Source organism: Rhea americana, unplaced genomic scaffold (genome assembly GCF_003343005.1).
Source record: "Rhea americana isolate MKP2758 unplaced genomic scaffold, rheAme1 scaffold_265, whole genome shotgun sequence".
In the NCBI taxonomy this organism is placed as follows: Eukaryota; Metazoa; Chordata; class Aves; order Rheiformes; family Rheidae; genus Rhea; species Rhea americana.
This window is the reverse complement of record NW_028186385.1, coordinates 375,547-394,421: the sequence shown is the minus strand read 5'-3', so window position 1 is coordinate 394,421 and position 18,875 is coordinate 375,547. Positions and strand designations below refer to the sequence as shown.

At 37.1% G+C, this 18,875-nt stretch overlaps 1 protein-coding gene across 3 annotated transcripts in view; it reads right to left on the bottom strand.

Moving 5' to 3' along the window:
• Positions 1-15,303, bottom strand: part of CLIP4 (CAP-Gly domain containing linker protein family member 4) — a 31,959-nt gene extending 16,656 nt beyond the window's left edge. For all 3 annotated transcript variants that reach the window (XM_085307829.1, XM_085307828.1, XM_085307830.1), the window contains exons 1-7: positions 15,247-15,303; positions 14,535-14,681; positions 11,507-11,646; positions 10,551-10,644; positions 9,468-9,629; positions 5,454-5,572; positions 2,971-3,207 (exon numbers count right to left, since the gene is read on the bottom strand). In XM_085307829.1, the coding sequence (XP_085163955.1) occupies positions 2,971-3,207; positions 5,454-5,572; positions 9,468-9,629; positions 10,551-10,644; positions 11,507-11,646; positions 14,535-14,667 (885 nt within the window). In that variant the 5' untranslated portion in view covers positions 14,668-14,681; positions 15,247-15,303. The remainder of the gene's footprint in view (positions 1-2,970; positions 3,208-5,453; positions 5,573-9,467; positions 9,630-10,550; positions 10,645-11,506; positions 11,647-14,534; positions 14,682-15,246) is intronic.
• Positions 15,304-18,875: the final 3,572 nt, after the last annotated feature.

The window sequence follows — 18,875 nt, the reverse complement described above, 5'->3', positions numbered from 1 at the left end:
AGCAGGTCGAGGGAGGTGATCCTGCCCCTCTWCTCAGCCCTGGGGAGGCCTCATCTCGAGTACTGTGTCCAGTTGTGGGCTCCCCAGTACAAGAAAGACATGGAGCTACTGGAGAGAGTCCAGCATAGGGCTACAAAGATGGTCAGAGGGCTGGAGCATCTGCCCTATGAGGAACGGCTGCGAGAGCTGGGCCTCTTCAGTCTGGGGAAGAGAAGCCTGAGGGGGGATCTTATCAATGTGTACAAGTACCTGAAGGGAGGGTGTCAAGGGGACGGGGACAAACTCTTTTCAGTTGTCCTGTGTGGCAGTACAAGAGGYAATGGGCAGAAATTGAAGCACAGGCAGTTCCGCCTGACCATGAGGGGGAATTTCTTCCTGTGAGAGTGACAGAGCACTGGCACAGGTTGTCCAGAGAGGTTGTGGAGTCTCCTTCCCTGGAGATCTTCAAGGCCTGCCTGGACACAACCCTGTCTAACATGCTCTACGTGACCCTGCTTGCGCAGAGGGTTTGCACTAAATGATCTCCAGAGGTCCCTTCCAACCCTACCAATTCTACGATTCTGTGAAAATCAAGACAGACCAGTCTTGCTAGTGGATCTCAGTCTCCACAAATGTACATTACAAGCTCACACACTTCAACCAAATATAGGAGAAATAACTAAGAGATGCATTTAAAATAGATTTATTTTTTTAAATCTGATTTTTAAATTAGTTTTACTAACAAAAGCTTTTTGTTTCTCATTTGCTCAATTTTCACTATCTCATGTGACTTTAATACTATTAGTTCRTTTTCTACTGTGATTTCACTGTCTAATCCAGCCTTTGGAAAAAGAATAAGCAGACAGAAAACTTTTTTTTTTTTTTTTGTTTAATATAAAACCTTTCCTCTACACGTTCTTAATATTCTCTAAAGAAATAAACATAATTCAGAGCCTAYCTTTCTTCTACTCTGAAGATTTCCTTAAGGTTACTTGTTACAGACAGGTATATCACACTGATCTACAACCAGGCTTTTCGGCTACCAAGCCACAGAGGGAAATCAGCCTGTGGAAGCTAGACCAAGTGACCCACCAGATTCCTCTGCACTCCAGGCACCATCCAAAGAGCACTTACTGAGCAAAGGGAATGGACTAGCAGGCACCTTAAACTGGAGGAGGAGACCGTAAAGCTGGGGCTCCAAACTCCCTTGCTCCTTTCTTTCAAAATTTGCTACAGTCCCCTATCATGTCACATCTAGGGCATGGGAAGTATGGTACAAATCAGAAAAAGAGTTTTCTCCCAGTTATTTGTTTCTCTGCAACCCCATTTCACTGAGCCTCCATGCAGATAACACATAATCTAGCATAGTAGCTGAATGACCCCGAATCACACACATATATACCACTGCCTATATATTTTTCTACCCTATAACACAACTAGAATGACAAAGCAGGAATCAGGAGAGGCAAGTACTACCCAACTCCATTTGCTCCTCAGCATCTACTAYGCTTGGCTCTTGTTCAGCTGCCTTAAAGCTGTATGTTAGGAAACTGTGGAAGCAAGAAAGAGAATAAKTATCCATAAACCCTGCTCAGTGCTGCTGTTCCAGTGCCCTCCTTTGAGTTTCTATATTCTCCAGAAGTGAGAAATGATCCAAGGTGAAGACCTTGCTACCATTTTGATCATCCTGTTCTCACATTTGCTCCATCCTGCACACATTTAAGGGTGTGAATAGAGAGGAGGAAATACAGTTTAGTATATTCTCAAAAAAAAAAAAAAAAGTTGTCACCAATCCCTGAAAACCTCATCGACACACAGCAAGCACAAAAAAAGTACAAAGATACTAAAAGCTCTTTCTTAGAGGAAAAATATACAAAAATACTAATTTCTTCCCTTTCTTGTCATAAAGCCTTTATTAACTTGAAGCTACATTACTGTCCACTCCCCTTGCTTTCATTGTGCAATGGCTTTCTATAAAGGAAACTTCTAAGGACATGGTAGTGTCTTTAAAGAAGTAGTAGTTTTCTGTACATATTCCAGTTACGGTGCTTTCCACATRGCAAGTGATTTCTTCCCTTTTGCTGACCTTATTTAAAGAATACACCAAATGATAATATATAATGGAGGCTGCTTTGGACTCTCAGTGGAGTTCACTTTAATTGTGATATGTACAAACCTGAAGTTTTATTAGAAAAAAATGCTTAAAGGTACACATTGCTATTTAAATATAAAATTTTGCTCGCAAATGCCTTCAATACTTGCCAGAAATATATCTGAAATCTTCAAGAAAAAAAAATACTAGCACTCTTAAATCACTTCAAAGTCATGCTTTCAAAGCAAATAAAAGGTGTGAATACTAACTGTAATGATACCAACATAATGTTTTTCAAACACATTTTGTTAAATACTCCTTATTAAATTAGCTTCTTAAAAGCTATTCAAATTTGAGCTAGACTTGCATTAACACTTCTGCAGAACCATATAACAATCCCTTTGGCACAGTAATGCTTCCAAGATTTTAGCTGCATTGCACCAGWGAAATTAGATTACTACAGGCTAAGCAGGATTAAGTTTTTTCTTTTACTGCCTTCTGGAAACTAACAACGGCAATTCACAAATGCACACTTGTAATGTTGAAAGCTGGGCAACTCACAAGGCAATCTGTAAATTTTAACCATCACTTTGGAGCGACACCTAAAATGTTAATAAAAACTAAGCCAAGTTCACATATTGTAATAGGTTGTTAAAATAAGATTTGCATTTTGTTCTGCAAATAATTATCTGCCTAAACAGCTTTTGATAGTAGAGAAAGATTTTTAACACATAACCATTCCTGCTATAAGGCTTTCTGTAACCAGAAMCTTACTACCCTCAAGAGTTCATATCATCTAGAAAGTGTTTTAAGATCTTCAAATTTTAAATATGTTTCCAAAGAGTCAAATAAATTTATTGTCCGCTTATTAGAGGGTAGCATCAATTTACTCATCGTACCTTCTGTCCTGCAATAATAACTCGATCTCCCAGTTTCAGGCCAAGCGATAAAAGCATGGCCTTGCCTGTGATACGATCATAGTCTGGAATCATGGCTTTTGAGATATCACATGAGAGAGGCACTGCATCCAGCAATATCTGCTTGATTTCTTTTGCACTGGCTGCTGCATCTGCCATTTCCAGTGGCATATCTACTGGATCAGGAACCACATCAGCTGGAATCTGTCCTTTGTCATTCTGTAGAAATGTAACACAAGACAGGATTTAATGCAGTGACACGATAAACCTAACTACGCAAAAAAAAAAAGCAGTTTATGAAGTTAAGTCATCTTCACTGGATATTTTCCATAGAACATAAACAAGTATAAAAATTTGCTTTCAAATATGGGTGCAAAATATTAGACACAAACATTTACAGCATCTTAATTTCAAAAGTGCTAAATCCTCAACATTTTAATCTGAAGAACATAATTATTATGCAGGATATGTTAGAAAAAAATGTTTCTATCTGTGTATCTGAACACAGATTCAGAAAAGCAAGCAAGAATTCTAGTCTATGATAACAATTTAAAAAGTAGTGTTAACACCTCCTAAAGAATTTATCTTTCCCCAGTGTGTAGTTTAAGCTTTAGTGAGGTTTATTCCAAATGCAAGATATACTTTTATTAGTACATATAGCAAGTATAGAATATACAAATAAAGRTGGTATCTCAAATAAATACTTGAATAAAGTTGCTCATGTATATTTAGATGCAGACTATTCCATAGGAATGAATCCCATGAGGACAAAGAGTCCTTAGTTTCCAAACCCTTCCCCTTCTCACAGGGCAGTAACTCTAATGCCCCATACGTCCCACGTGGCACTTGCCCAAGGCCAGAGGCAATAGACTTCTCGTTGGTTGGGAATTAAACYTAATTCAAGTGCAATTGCCCAGACAGCAAAAACACTGTTTGATTGTCCACCTGCTGCAACTGCAAGTTCTACTTATGCTTTAGCTGGTGAAAGCCATAGCAAAGATCTTTTGCCATCTGCCAATTTTTACAAAGTTTGTGGAAACATAATTATCTCAAACTCTTCTGAATTTGTCTGAAMTGCCCCATTGTATTCAGAAATTGCGGGGAGCTCAAAAAGAAAAGTGAATGACAGACAACACAATAATATACATTCTGTTTACTTAAAAATAGACCTTTTCGGGACCCTTTGTAAAATTTCCCTGTGTCAGTCCTGGAAAATTATAATCCCGATTCAGCACTTCTACTTCGCTGTTTTCAAATATGCAAACTACGTACACTGCCTCTGGTCAGAGTTTTACTGCAGTATTGAAGATTTAAACACCTAGCACACTTTACAAAGCTACAGCCACCCTGTAAGCAAAAGGACAGCCTCATTCAAGTCAGTGTGCRTCAAAAATGGGATATAGCTGGGTTAAGGTTGAGTGGGGTGGGTTTTTTTGTTTGTTTGTTTTTTGTTTGTTTTTGCCTTTTTTTTTTTTTTTTAATCGAGTTTGCAATCATCACAGCAGCTACTGTTTGTGTCAGACCAGTTCTGCAATCCAGTTCACCAGGTGCCCTCCAAACTGTAGGGTCAAAACCAGGTAGGGGACAGATCAGAGGCAAGAAGAAACAGGCAAGAGTGGGCAGTGGTACAGGATTGCTTTTTTCCATGGCAGAAGCACCTTTATTCCACACCAGAATGTCTGTGGAACCACAATGCAGTATTTCCTGTAACAACAGATTCTTAAAAAGTATAGATGTCACATAGTTTGAAGCACGCACATGAATATATCCTAATGGGGCAAAGATGACAAACATGATTTTCAAAGAAGTCTTCACTGAATAGCACACGAAAGTGGCTGAAACGTGATGTTTCAGAAGATTCCACTTCATTGTTGGTATGTAAAATAAGAACTTTTAAGTACCATGAAAGCAGTTAAAATTTCTCATTAARAAGACTGAATTTGAAAGGGAGAACTGAGACACTGCCTACATTACAGAAATCAAACAAGATCTGTTACTAGACGCATACAGCAGCATCTTACACTACAACCCATACACTACAACTGCTCCATTTGGTTAGTAAGCGGAGCAGTTAATGTTTCTGCATTATCAGTTATTTTCGCTACGACTGAGAGTCAAAGACTGCACTCTTGTTTTCCTGAAAGGTCCACCTCTGTGTTGCAAGACACAAAGGAGTATTAACAATTGAAAGTTCAGGTAACAAATGAAAAAGTATCTTGACAGCTATTTAAATTAATTAGCTGGAGCATGACATGAAAATACAAACTCTAACACAAAAATATGACACAACAGACAAAATCATCCTCTACAAATTACAAACAGTTTTTCAGAGGCAGTCTGTATAATATGATTTTAGTTAACCAAAACCCTGAACAGACTGTTCCACTCTTCCAGCTGTTTCTTTCCCAGACAATCAAACCACCTAATTATTAGCCTTTTGCTTTATCTGCAATCCAGCACCTTACCCTAAAGGCAGGATTTGCTCCATGTTCCAGTAAACACTTAACAGATTCTGTACATAGGTTGAATGCAGCAATATGCAAAGCTGTTCCAAAATCAAAGTCACTGCAGGTGGCATCCACATCTGCAATTAAACATCATAWATGAGATATACAAGTCTGTTACTTGAAAGTTTCACCTACATATTCCTTCAAAGGACATTTATGTTTATATTCTATGTTAATGTTTATTACAGAGGCACCATTAATTGTAAATTGAACACAGATGAGAAGTGATTCTACTTAGAACACCAACCCTACCTCTATCTCTTTATTCATACCACAAAYTAATCCAGAAGATGAGCTTCTACACTACAAAGATGATCAGAGGGCAGGAGCACCTGCCCTATGAGGAACGGCTGCGAAAGCTRGGCCTCTTCAGCCTGGGGAAGAGAAGAYKGAGGGGGGATCTKATCAATGTGWMTAAGTACCTGAAGGGAGGGTGTCAAGGGGACRGGGACAAACTCTTTTCAGTTGTCCTGTGTGRCARGACAAGAGGCAAYRGGCACAAACTGAACCACAGGCAGTTCCGCCTGACCGTGAGGGGGAATTTCTTCCCTGAGAGAGTGACAGAGCACTGGAACAGGTTGCCCAGAGAGGTGGTGGAGTCTCCTTCTCTGGAGATCTTCAAGGCCTGCCTGGACACAACCCTGTCTAACATGCTCTAGGTGACCTTGCTGAGCAGGGAGGTTGGACTAGATGATCTCCAGAGGTCCCTTCCAAYCTCACTGATTCTATGATTTTATAATACTGGTGACTTAACTGCACAATTGTTGCTKAGCAGAACACCCCATCTACTGTGCTAAAATTGAAAAGTTAGCAACTGTATGCTTTTGTGTAAATTAAAAATATTTCAGAGTATATCATCTACATAGACTAAGATGCATTTTCAAACAGTCCTTTCCTTTTGCGAGCAGGGTGTGAAGCAAGCAGAAACTGATTCTACCTCTGTTTTACACTATCTTTATTACTAATGGYGAAGAAGAAAGTAAGTGCTAGCAATTTTTAAAAATCTTGTTTTCAAAGTAGTACATTGAGAAGGGTCTTTTACTGATCGTTTGGAAAATATAGTACTGCATTAGACTGAAACAACGTATTATACATTTCCATTGATTGATACGTTTCCCCAAAATATGCACCAGCTTGCTATGAAGTTACAACTGTTCTGGAAGGTTTCAGTTTTAATGTCTATTTAGTCTTGGGCTCCTCTTCCGAACTATACAAAAGAGATGTAAGATAGGGTCAATTACGTATATAACCATTTATTAAAAATGCCAACTGATTTCATGTACACACCAAAAGCCTACAAACATTAGCACTGAAATACTGGCCAGGAACATAAAACTTTCCACCTCTGGGCTGTGCAATCTCTTATAGTGCAGTCTCTTAGTATTTTCCAGTTACGGTTTTTGTCCCCAAAAGACATGAACCTTTTTCACAAAGTGATAACAAAGTATACTCCTATTTCATCAATAGTCTTACATTAGTTACACTGACATACAAAATGTATTTCTACATATATCAACTCCATACATACTGATAAAGATATATTGTAGATTTAAAGAGATCAAAGAAAATGAACTTTGGTTCAAGTTTTGACAATCTTACAGTTGCACCAATATGAACATCAGTTTAGTAATTCTAAAATTAATTGGCTCAAACATGATAAAAGACTGCATTTGCATAATGTTATCACTTACCTCAGCTATGAACGCAGAAGATCCCTTTATATATAAAATGTCAAAACACTATCACCAGTTCAAAACTGAATAGAAGCCATCTAATGGTATAMAACAACTGAAATGTCCATATTCAATAAGGCTATCAATTGGGTATTTTCTACACATGTATGAACTGAGTTGCAGCTGTACTGATCAATAACATCAGCTACTGAGTCAGCAACAGCTGCARAACACTCACTATCCTTTATTTTAAAAGGTCGTCGATGTCTCGACATCTTCATAGATTTTTTTTTTTTAATTAGACTACTGCAACTTCCACAGACTTGCAAGCTTCATGCTTGCAGTTTTTGAATACTATTGTCTATAGCATTTTTCTAGGCTTAAGTTGTGTAATACAAGTGACAGAGAGAAACATATAGATAAAAAGCTACATTTATTTAGCATCTTAGTCAGGCAATCTATTTAATTGTGTTAAGTGAATAACTACCTCCAAACTATCTGAGGAAAACTTAATACGCAGCAATAGTTTGTCATTAACAATCCACAGGGGTTACAATCAATGTCTAATAGCACCATGCAACACTTCCCAGCCCACAAGGTTCAATGATTTTTATTTTTAAAAATGTTAAAAAATCTAAGGTCAAACTAGTTCTCTATTCTAACAATTGAGAAGTAAACCTGTATAAAAAAATTTAACTGCAGAACTTCATATAGGAAATCGTTAAGCAGTATATTAAAAGGAAAGAACCATGATACTAGGTGTCTGATGACGGATGTCTCTGAGTCAGTAAACCACTGACTCAAAAGTTACATATTCATTAACAATTATTTTTTCTCCAGTTCAGTATGGATCCATCCAAGGTGTATTTGCCAAATATATATCTATGTATGCCATACATATATATGTATAGGTATGTATATGTACATATGGCATACATATCCTCCCTGCTCTGCAAACTGCCTGATGATGAAGATTATTCTAGTTAAGATTATTCTATTAATTCAAACAACTAATGTTTTAATGGCACATTCAGAGTAAACCTCTTCTTTTTTTTAAATCTCTTTTGAGATAAAAATAATTATCTGTTCTAGTTACTCATCCAGAAGTTGACAGCTGGCAAGGCATTTGACTAGATTAGTTTCTGCCAAATTCTAAGCAAATCCCTGCYCTTCCTAGAGGCACTGCACAGGAGAAGATGAAAACAAAGGCAAATGAGATCTGGAAAAAAAACCTATTCTGCAGTGCAAGTTACGAAAACTGGACTATTGAAATTTGATGTAGATTTACTATTGTGCAATCACATTTTTTCTTCTGTTACCAACCTACAGTTGTTACTTCTTAAGAAAGYGAAGTCAATAGCAACTTTGTTTGACAATTACCTCTATAATGATTCAAAACATGGTAAGCAAGTCATGTATACTCCAAAAAACCTATTTTGCTAAACAGCAGAATTTTAAGCTGTGAATAAAAAACTGCTTTTCAGAGTTTTGAGATAAAGTCTTTAGTTAAGGCTAGCCAGAAAAGGGCATTAATCATTTTGCAAAATGGCACAATCAGAAAAGTGTTCAGCAGAACAAATAAATTATTGTATAGTTTTTAAAATTTGATTWTTTGTGTTGATATCTCAACCAAATTAGGAACAAATGTTTTTCTCATTTTCTGGTTCAGAAATATTTCTGTATTGCCATTTGCATTGCTATAAATACAACTATAAATATGATCAAAGACGTATACATATTCATTTACATCAAGCTTCTCCCTAGACTTGACCTTCCAGAYATTGTTTTTAAAAAGCAGATAGGTGAGGTGTGAGAAAAACAACCATGTGAAAATTGCTTTGGCCACCAGTCTGTTGTTGCCAAAATCTCCACCTTTCTTTTACCCTTTTCCCTGTATCAAAAATGTACTTCTCAATGATTAGAGTATCTTCAAAACCCTGAGAATTTACCAAAACACTTACATCTTTGGTTTTCTGCATCCATTCTCTCTTCCTCAATCAGCTATTTAGAATTCATCTTCCTGCTCTGTCGTATGTTCTCTCTTGTTTTGTACAAAGCCTCTGATCCCAATATTCAATTCCAATTTTAAAAAACAGCAAGTGAGTCAGTACATTCACCAGAAAAATTCAGACTAAGAGAAAATGTATCAACGAAGTTGATGAAAAGAATAGGAAATTAGAAATTATTTATGCAGAATAGATAAATAAATCCTACCTTTAAACACCACTACACAATAGCCTGGGATGAACAGAAAAACAAAATATAGCCTACTGAACAAAAGAAAGGTAATAATGCCTACCTTTTGGCTTTGCGTTTTTCAAAATAATGCTGATAAGTTCTGGAACATCAAAGTAAGCAGCATAATGCAAGGCATTCATATTTGTCCAGCGGCTGCGTAAACTACTATCAGCACCCAAATCAATAAGCTGTGTGGCAAATTTTACAGCAGTTTCAACATCACCTGCAAAGTAAATATTGTAATACATGCATTAGAGATTTATTTAAATGATCTCAAAAAACATGCACATGCTTTTATGTCACATATAATGCACTTTAAACCTTAAAGCCTGCAACAAACCAACTACTATAAAATGCCTCTGCCTTTAGGATTAGGGTACAAAAATCTTTGCCTTTTATCATAAGTGGCTGAAATCTCTACTCTAATATATAACATTACTTACTTCTCTAATGTAAATAGCATGTCAATCATTTAAGGAAAAAAAAAAAAGTATTAGTACTTGACATAGGAGGAAAAAATTTCACAATACTGAAGTTGATTTTAACAGATCTTCCACCACAGAAGAGCTAACCTCTGCCAGACCTCACTCAGAAACTTACTTCAAACTCATGATTACCGTTCAGGATCAGCATAAGAAAAGCATAACTAAGAAAAGCAGTTAAGAGAACTAAAAGCAGAAGACAGTTAGATGTGTTTCCAGTAGTTAGGATCATAATAAGGCAAGCCTAGATTATTTTCTCCTCTGTTTTCTTCTGATGTGATCAGGGTGAATGAAAGAATATGCAGTCACCTAAGGGTTCTAGTTTCATTGACCTAAGAAAACCATAGATTGCTTAGTTCGTAATTCGTACCTCAGTCCGAAACAGCCTTTGCTGTATTAAATATATTTTTATGCTAGTAATAGTTTTGCAACATTAATACTAGTAACTCATAATTTTTCCCAGTTGTAACTCCATGTACTCCTAAATGCCACAATCGTAACACTGCTACACTTCCGTATCTTCCTTTCTCATGGTTACTAAAAGAACCAGCACCATGTACTAAAAAAAAAAAAAATCTACTGCAAGAAAAAAGAAAAATCTGTAATAGTGGGAGTTACCTCTRTGAATTAACTAGGGTATATGAATTAACATCTTTACTTACCAATACCATGAGCCCCTGATTTGCAAGTGTAATGCAAGAGAGTCATGTCAGTCAGTCCATCTCTGTCATTCACATTGCAACCTCTTTTAATGATCTGCAGTAGGGGAGAACAATCACATTTCAATTAAGTCGCTTCTCTGGCATAAGTATTATTCAGTAAGTTACTTCAGCTATATTGAYGTATGGATTTGTTTGAATGGATGCTAACAAAGAAGCCTGCCAGAATACAATACATAGCACTATCCAGGTATCATTAACCTTCACTGTTTACAGATTTAAAATCTTTCTTATATTGCTACTGAACATACATTTCACATGCTGAAATTTAACTGTTTGATGGAACAACAGAAAAAAATAGATTACTTAAGAAGTCTCTCCCCACTTGTCCATTCTATCAACCACTTTTTCAAAAAGCCTCTAATTACACTAAGGTAGGAAGAATGCTTATTGCATCTCTATCTATCTTGAAAAGCCAATAATCCAGAAAAAAAATAAGAATGTAGGATGGAATTAAYAGAAACAAATGGTCTTATGAAAGCAGACTATTGAAAGTCCCCAAAAGACTGAGTCCTAACACATTTAGTTACTTGGAACTACTGTCCTTAAAATCAAGCTTCACTGTAACCTTGTGTATCGGAGTTTTATGATTACTGGCAAGTAGAAAATTGAAATACCAAGATGGAGGACATCTGAGTGAATAACAGCCTCAAGAAGAAACATTCTGTCTTTACATTTATCCAAATGTTTCAAATTTTTGTCAATCTTCTTCATCTTTCCAAACAAAAACAAAGTATTTCAAATAYAAAAATGCTGATCAGTAACTACATGCTAAGAAATAAAAACAGTATCTGCATTTATGATCAGTTTTGCTTTTGAATAAACTGTTTTAAACATCATCATTATCACAATACTTCTTTAACAATGAAAGCTTTCAAGTATCTTCCTTTATTTCTCACCTCATTCCCAATAATATCAATGTTCTGCTGGACCTGTGGAACCCACTGCCTTAAGATAGCAAACAGTTCAGAAACTGATGTTTTGGGGTTGAAAAGTATTTCTTGGCATGCTGCATCATTGGGATCAAAGAAGGAAAACTCTGATTAAAAAAAAAAAAGATTCATTGTAAGTGCAAACATGCTCTAAGAATACGTCTACTTTTCAAACTCAGAGGCAAAGAATAGGAGAGAGATTCACTTTAGTACTGATCAGACTGGAAATTTAGAATCTCTGATTAATTCAGAAAACTCTAAAAAGTCTTTTTTTCCCCTCTTACATTAAGGTCTGACTTACACTTAAACAATCAGTATAACAGTATTGCAAAGCTGACTTAAAGCTTAGGCAAGGACCAATAGAGATGTGTAACAATATGCTAAAAAAGGTTTACCCTTGCTTCAAGCTAGACAAAGACTGCTGATTCTAAGCTGTTCCCAAGTGCAAACAAGCCTCTTGAAATTTCAATTGAGTGCTAAAATGTGCACGATATCTCCATACGCTGCAGACTATGCATTTTCCCTCTTTTTCAATCCTAATTTTCATAAAACAGACCAAAACATATACAGGAAGGCATTTCATAGCTTGCATTATTTTCAGAAATATCATGAACGTATAAAACCCCATGAAACTGGTGGCAGCTACAAGTAACAAACATCTTTGAAAATTAAGCCACCAACAACCAAGACCAGAAAGAATTTTATTTTTAAGACTTTAAGCTTCATCAGGCAACCCAAATACAGGTATAAGAAACCTTTTAATAATAAARTGCGATATTTCATGTTACTTGCATACACGTATGTGCACACACACCATATTTTAAATTTGTTGAATTTCCTGCAACTCTAAAATTATAAGATAACTGGATAGCCACGACTATCAGGAGAAGGAATTAAAACAGAACATACCCTCATCAGTAAGTGGTCAAAAATCAGAAAACCTTGAACTTCTACCCACTGCAGCTATCACAGAGTTGCCTTTTAAAAAGGTTTCAGATTAATATATGATGTTAGCTTGCATCAGTCATAAATACAAGGCTCTCAGAACAGAGGTACAAGTTGAGTAAAAATAGGGCATCAGGTATCTGAAACAGAGCTGGTTATATGACATGGTGTAAACCACCTCTGGATGAACCATCATAACCTTTTCTCAAGAACAGCACACCACACTTTCAGATTGGATCAAAAAATAAAAGTACAYATGGAGCTCACTTCTCAGATATCTGGAGTTTCCCTAACTTCATTTTCTTGATTCAAGAAAAATGAAAAAGGAGGACCTTCAATGATATTTAGCATGAATTTTGATTTGCATCTAAACTGTAAAAAAAAAAAACAACATAAAACACAAATTCTCCCTGTACTACACAACGTGGGCTTCTTAACCTATGTCTCATGCCTTAACAGAGACCTACTAGTTTATCTATTAACGTTTAACCTCTGCCTGGACCTCAGTTGACTTCATGCTGAAAGCTATGAAGGAAATCCACTGTCAACCAACAAGATTAATGATCTTCAATGACACACAATTATCATTCTGCCAGGAAGCCTTGTAAGCCATCTTAAGTGCTTAASAGCTGATCAACTGCAGTGTTTGTAAGAGTAAACCAAAGAAATGTCCTAAAAAATCCCTTAAAACAAAAAGTTCCATCAAAAGTACATTTTATCTTTATCTGGAAGAAGAATTTGGCAGAAGGTTAAGCCTCAGACAAAACACTCTTGGTCGTTCAATCACTAGTTGTTCTCTAGCCTCATGCACACGTACATACATAACAGTTTTAAATATGCTCTTATAAAGAAGCAACCAGCATATTCCTAAGAAATTATAAGAAATACAGTCATCCACAACTATAACAATATAAACTAAGAAATAAAATTACTGTTTCMTATATGATGGTGAATTCCTATAAAAGGAAGTCTTTTAATTCACTGGATAGGCATAGATCAGGCATAGACAGGTACTAGTGATACTGTAGTGATATTTGCAGGTATCACAACAGAAGAATGTTTAAAGAAGGATGAAAAGAAAATTTTTCTAGGAGATAAGAAAGCAGAATGGAATAAATTATGTAAGTACTTAAGGCAGAATAGGACAGAAAGACAGACAATAAAGCCACAAGAACAAGGGTAAACTGTATAAAGATGTATGAGTACTGAAAACATATCACTTGGAACTCTTAAGTTCCCAAACCCATGCTAACTCATCAAATGGGTCTCAGGAGTGCTAAGTCTACCAGTGAGAGAACATTATGTTAGGTGTATCTATGTCTTCTTAAAATAGTTGACCATTGTAATCAACACAYGGGGAAAATGGAGGTAGAGAAAGTAATTTTTAAAGGTGTCTAGGCACCTTTAAATTTTCCACAATATTCAAAGGTGTTATAATTTTAGCGACTTACTGAAATCCTTACCCACAGAGGCATTACRTACTGTGTTTTAAACATGACTGTAATTTATACATATGAGTCCATTCAAAATTATTTCAAAAGCCAATCATCCATACTTGCAATAACTTTCTATTAAAACCTATGCCACAGTTCTCATCCCAAATACCYAGATTTCAACAGAAATTTTCCCCTATATTGCTTAAACACTGAAAGCACACAGAGAAATAGCGTAATTATTCTTATAAAAGATTTTAAATGTAATGTAGATGTTTAACTGTATTTGAATTTAATTGTTGCAATTTTACAGCATTTTCCATTAACACAATATGTATTTYTACATTTAGATGTAAACAATCTATAAACATCTGACCACACATATAGAAGAATAGTAAAAAGGAAAAGATGATAATTAAAAACATACACGATAAGTAAACTGAAAAAGGTATGAGGGGGTTCTTCATCTTGAATTTTACTTAAAGACTCATTAGAGAATTCATTAAACAAGCAATAAAATTTGGAATAACTCAAGAGTTACAGTTTTCCTTTAAAAGTATTATTCAAATCTATTTTTTGTAAAAGTACAAAAATTCATTTTCTGTTAAAGTACATACCACAGTCTGAAGGCATTGGTGCTGCAGCAACAGAAAAAGTAACAGAYGATTCTGAGCTTGGGAATAAAAATGGATCTCTTTCAGCGAGGGAATCTCCTTCTAAGGAAGGTTCTGGGAGATCCTCTATAGTCATCTTCTAGAAAGCCACTTTAATAGGAGCAAAAAAATGAATAAATAACCTTGTTGGAAATATTGTGGACTAGTTCTATGATGGGAAGAAATAATGTACATGAAGATAAATTTTCTGCCTTAATAAACATGTACAATATTAATACTGTAATATTTTTACAAGCTAGTAAGATACATTTAGAATCACAGAAACTAGTAGATTGCATACAGTGTTGAGAACAGCCAACTTCCAGTTTTGACTTCATCACTCATTTTGCATGTYATTAATGGAAAACAAAACTTCTCCCAGCTTTTCCTCCTGGGCAATGACGAAAACAATAATGTGAAAGCTAGTATGCACACAGTGACATTTCACATYTACAGTACTGTTCCTCATATGCAGCACTTCTCTTTCTTTCACTGCGAATGAGAATACTCATGCTATTAACTACTGGTTTCTCCTCTTTTCAAATTCTCATCACTTTCATCTTCCCACACAAAGCTGCAAACAATTCATCACTGAGTGATTCATTCCCGAACTCATGATTCTGTATCAGCTCCCTTCCCAACCTCTCCCTTCTGTGTTTTAAAATAGTGTACTTACAACAGTGTTGCAACCTCCACCCTAGTGTTTCCAGTCAACTTTTCAAGCCTCACAGCAACCTAGGAGAGAGAACAAAAATTAAATGGTCATATAGAGATCTAGTCACCTTTTCTAATAACCAGGCCAAGTTACATTCTAGTTACAGCTCATATGCTAAGATCAGAGGAGAGCTGGCTACCACTTGTATGATAAGGTGTGCAAATTCAGTAAGACACAGAGTGGAGGACTATTCTTAATTAAAACTGACGTTACTAACTTACCAGAAACTACACCTCACAGCTGAAAAACTGAATTCTGTATCTTGAACTTTTACAATTATATACACCATCCTCAGAGYAAAAGCAGTGCTTCTACTAAACATGCTGAAATTTGTATTCTGGAGATTGCTATACAGTGCTCTTACTCAGGAAAATGTTTAGCAGTCTACCTAACAGGGAAAAAGTTTATGGAGCTTCAAGGCATGCTTATTTTCATTAATTTTAATCCATATACAGTGAGGGAACAGCAAAACAAGAGCCTTTTTTGAGACTTATTTTAATTTGTTTCATATACCATACATGCATCAAGCTATTTGTTTCATATACCATACAWGCATCAAGCTATTTTAATGGACTGCTAATATTTCTCAAAATAAATTTGTACATTATTTTGGAACCTTGCACAATCTACATGCTACTAAAGAAGACATTTTAACAATGGATTAGGGAATTTAATCTTGAAATTCTCCATCATGTGCAGTTCACTGTTCTCAACCTGGAAAGAGATCTAGACGAAAAAGGCTTATACTTTTCCAGGTAGCTTATTTCCTCAATCTGCTGCAGCTGTACAAATGCATGTGCTGGCACAATGAGGAAGATGTCACTGCAGGAGGACAGGACTATTTCTTCCCACAGTATTACTAAACTACACTGGTTCAGGCACCCTTGGATCCAATATGGCCAATAGGATCACTGATTATTTCAATTTTTATTTTTATTTTTGAAAGGACAAGTTAGAGTTTACATTTTGAATGACTTTATAATCASCATAAATCCAACAGCAATGACTTTCTTCTATCGTGAACAGTTTAACAGACTCCTAGATCGCTAGTTTTCTCTTCTTTTTATGACAACAGCGAAATAAACTTGGTATCATCTGTTAATAGTTCAGATGCTGTAGAGAAAAACAAAAACCAAAAAACTTTTCAAGACACATGAWTCTGCAACAGTTTTTCATGGGTAACATGCTGGAAATTCTCAACAAATGCACAAAGAAAACCAGAACAAATAAGCATGTGTACAGCAGATTCAATTATCATCTAAGTCAGAAAAAATAAAGGAATTCACAGCGCTTTTTTCACAACCTTGCTAGTACAACAGTGAAGAAACAAAAGAAACTCCGTGAGAAGTAGTGAGACCTTGCTGAGCAAATGGAAAACAAGATGGGCTATTCATAAGGTGCGATCATGAAAAGTTTGGGGGACTAGAAATCAGTAAKGTATTTGAAAATTAATACAAAAAAGGACAGTTATAGACAGAGTAGCGGACTAAACAGAATAGAATCTGTACTTTTGCAAAGATCCAAGGCATTTTTTACTTTGTAAGGCCAGAGAGGAGAACACAATCTGTCACAGAAAGGAGAAGAATTCAACCCATAAACTAGGAAAGCAAGCATGGAAACAACCCAAGTTTTTGGGTAGATGACACAAAGACCCAAGTGCTATGACAACTATGTCCATCCAACCCTGTAAAGAATGGCTAYAAATGTTTACATGAGTGCCATTACCTCCTGACCCAAGCTGGTATGTTCACACACCATGAGATTTTAATTCGGATCTAGAAACACATTATCATGTTGCAACACAGTATTGAACTATACAATGTCAATGCAACTATGTGTTAATGCAATGCACCCACGACTACCTCTGGAGATGACAAGCTCAAATACAAGAGCATTGCAACCTGTTAGCATAACGCAAGCATACCTGGAAAGGCAAAGGGAAAACCAAAGGCTGAAAACAGTTTCAGAGAAAAGACAGAAAGACAGAGCCAGAATACAACTGCCTCAGGTATTAATAACATCTGCAACACACAGGGGATGAGACCCAGTGGAACGGAACATCTGTATCTTCTGGAATAACTTCCAGAAGAGTAATGATTTCTGTACAGAACAGATGATAATAGCAGGATGAGAAGATTAGAGAGACAGTAGAAAATAGTAAGGGAACTTCAATGAAAGAAACTACGGAATTTTCTTTTCCATAGTAACACCAAACTATGGCACCACTAAGCATAGTATCATGTCACAGCAACCACCATACTTGTTATTTGCCAGCCATACCCTGCTGTAATTGAATGCAGTCTGAAAATAAAAGAAATATCGCTGAAAAAAAAATAAGAAAACATGAAGGAGTCATCAGATGCACAGGCGCTCACGTTGGCAAGACTGAAGAACAAGCACAGTTTCCCCAACATACATTGTAAGACCAAAAAAGTTGGTCTTACAGTAAGTGATCCAATTTTATATATATATATATATATTCTAGGTTTTATAATTTGAAATTTTATGTTAAATATAAAATTTTCCTGCAACTACTGTAACAAACATGTGGAACTGTTAACGTAGCTTAGGCAATAAAACACAATTTCACTAGCGCTTTGATGGAAGAACTTGCACAAATGCAATGTTATCTTTGACAAAAGCCTGCATAACTGGCTACCAATGTTTTTAAAAACTCGTAAATGAGAAGGAAAACTAAACACTTCAGAGGACAACTCTTGCACATAAACTGTCCACTTGACTGGTAAAACTTACAGTACAAGAGAGACATCATATGACTACAGACACACTCAAGACTGGTTTTGCAGCTGGAGTGCGGAGCCTTCTTGCAAACTTAGCAGTGTTTCATGAAGGTTACAGCTTAAAAGAGTTTAGCTTTCAGAGCTGTTGACACTACCTGCGTTAATTTAAACTTTCACTGATTTCCCTCTCCAGCAGGAAGAAAATGCAGCAAAGATATTGCACAAACACTATTACGCACTGGTTCTTGGAGTGAAACCCTACGGAAAGCTCAGCAGGGCAAAGGGACAGAGGACCCAGCAGTTCCTGTGGCCAACGCTGCCTCCCTCGCCCGGGTAGGACACGCGATGACATTTCGGGAAGATGAAATTACATCTTGACTCCAAAGGGCTGTCATGATCGCTGACGCTATGTTATACAACGATGCGCAGAGCAAGATGCAAAACGAGACGAGCCAAACCAGCACGCTGGATTTTACAGGGGACAAGAAACAAGCCTTTGCGGCCCAAATCTCTYCTTCGAACCCCGAACACCAAGGAGAAACCCCAGCCAGCGCCGCTGGGGCTCACGGCCGGTGCCAGGATCCGGCCGCTGCCCGCTGCCAGGCGGCAGCCGCCGCCGCCGCCCCGACCCCGCGCGCCTCGCGGCCCTCCCAACGGTCCCAACGGTCCGGCCCAACGGTCGCCCCCTCCCCAGGCACCGCGCCTGCCACCCCGCCCCCACCGCGGCAGGCGCCTCAGTGCGGCCCGCCGCGGGGGTGGGGAAGCAGGGGGAGTAGGAGGCTGCCGGTGCCGCGCCCGCCCCGCCCCCAGGTGGGAGGTGGCGGGGAAGGCGCGGCTGCTGCCGCCGCC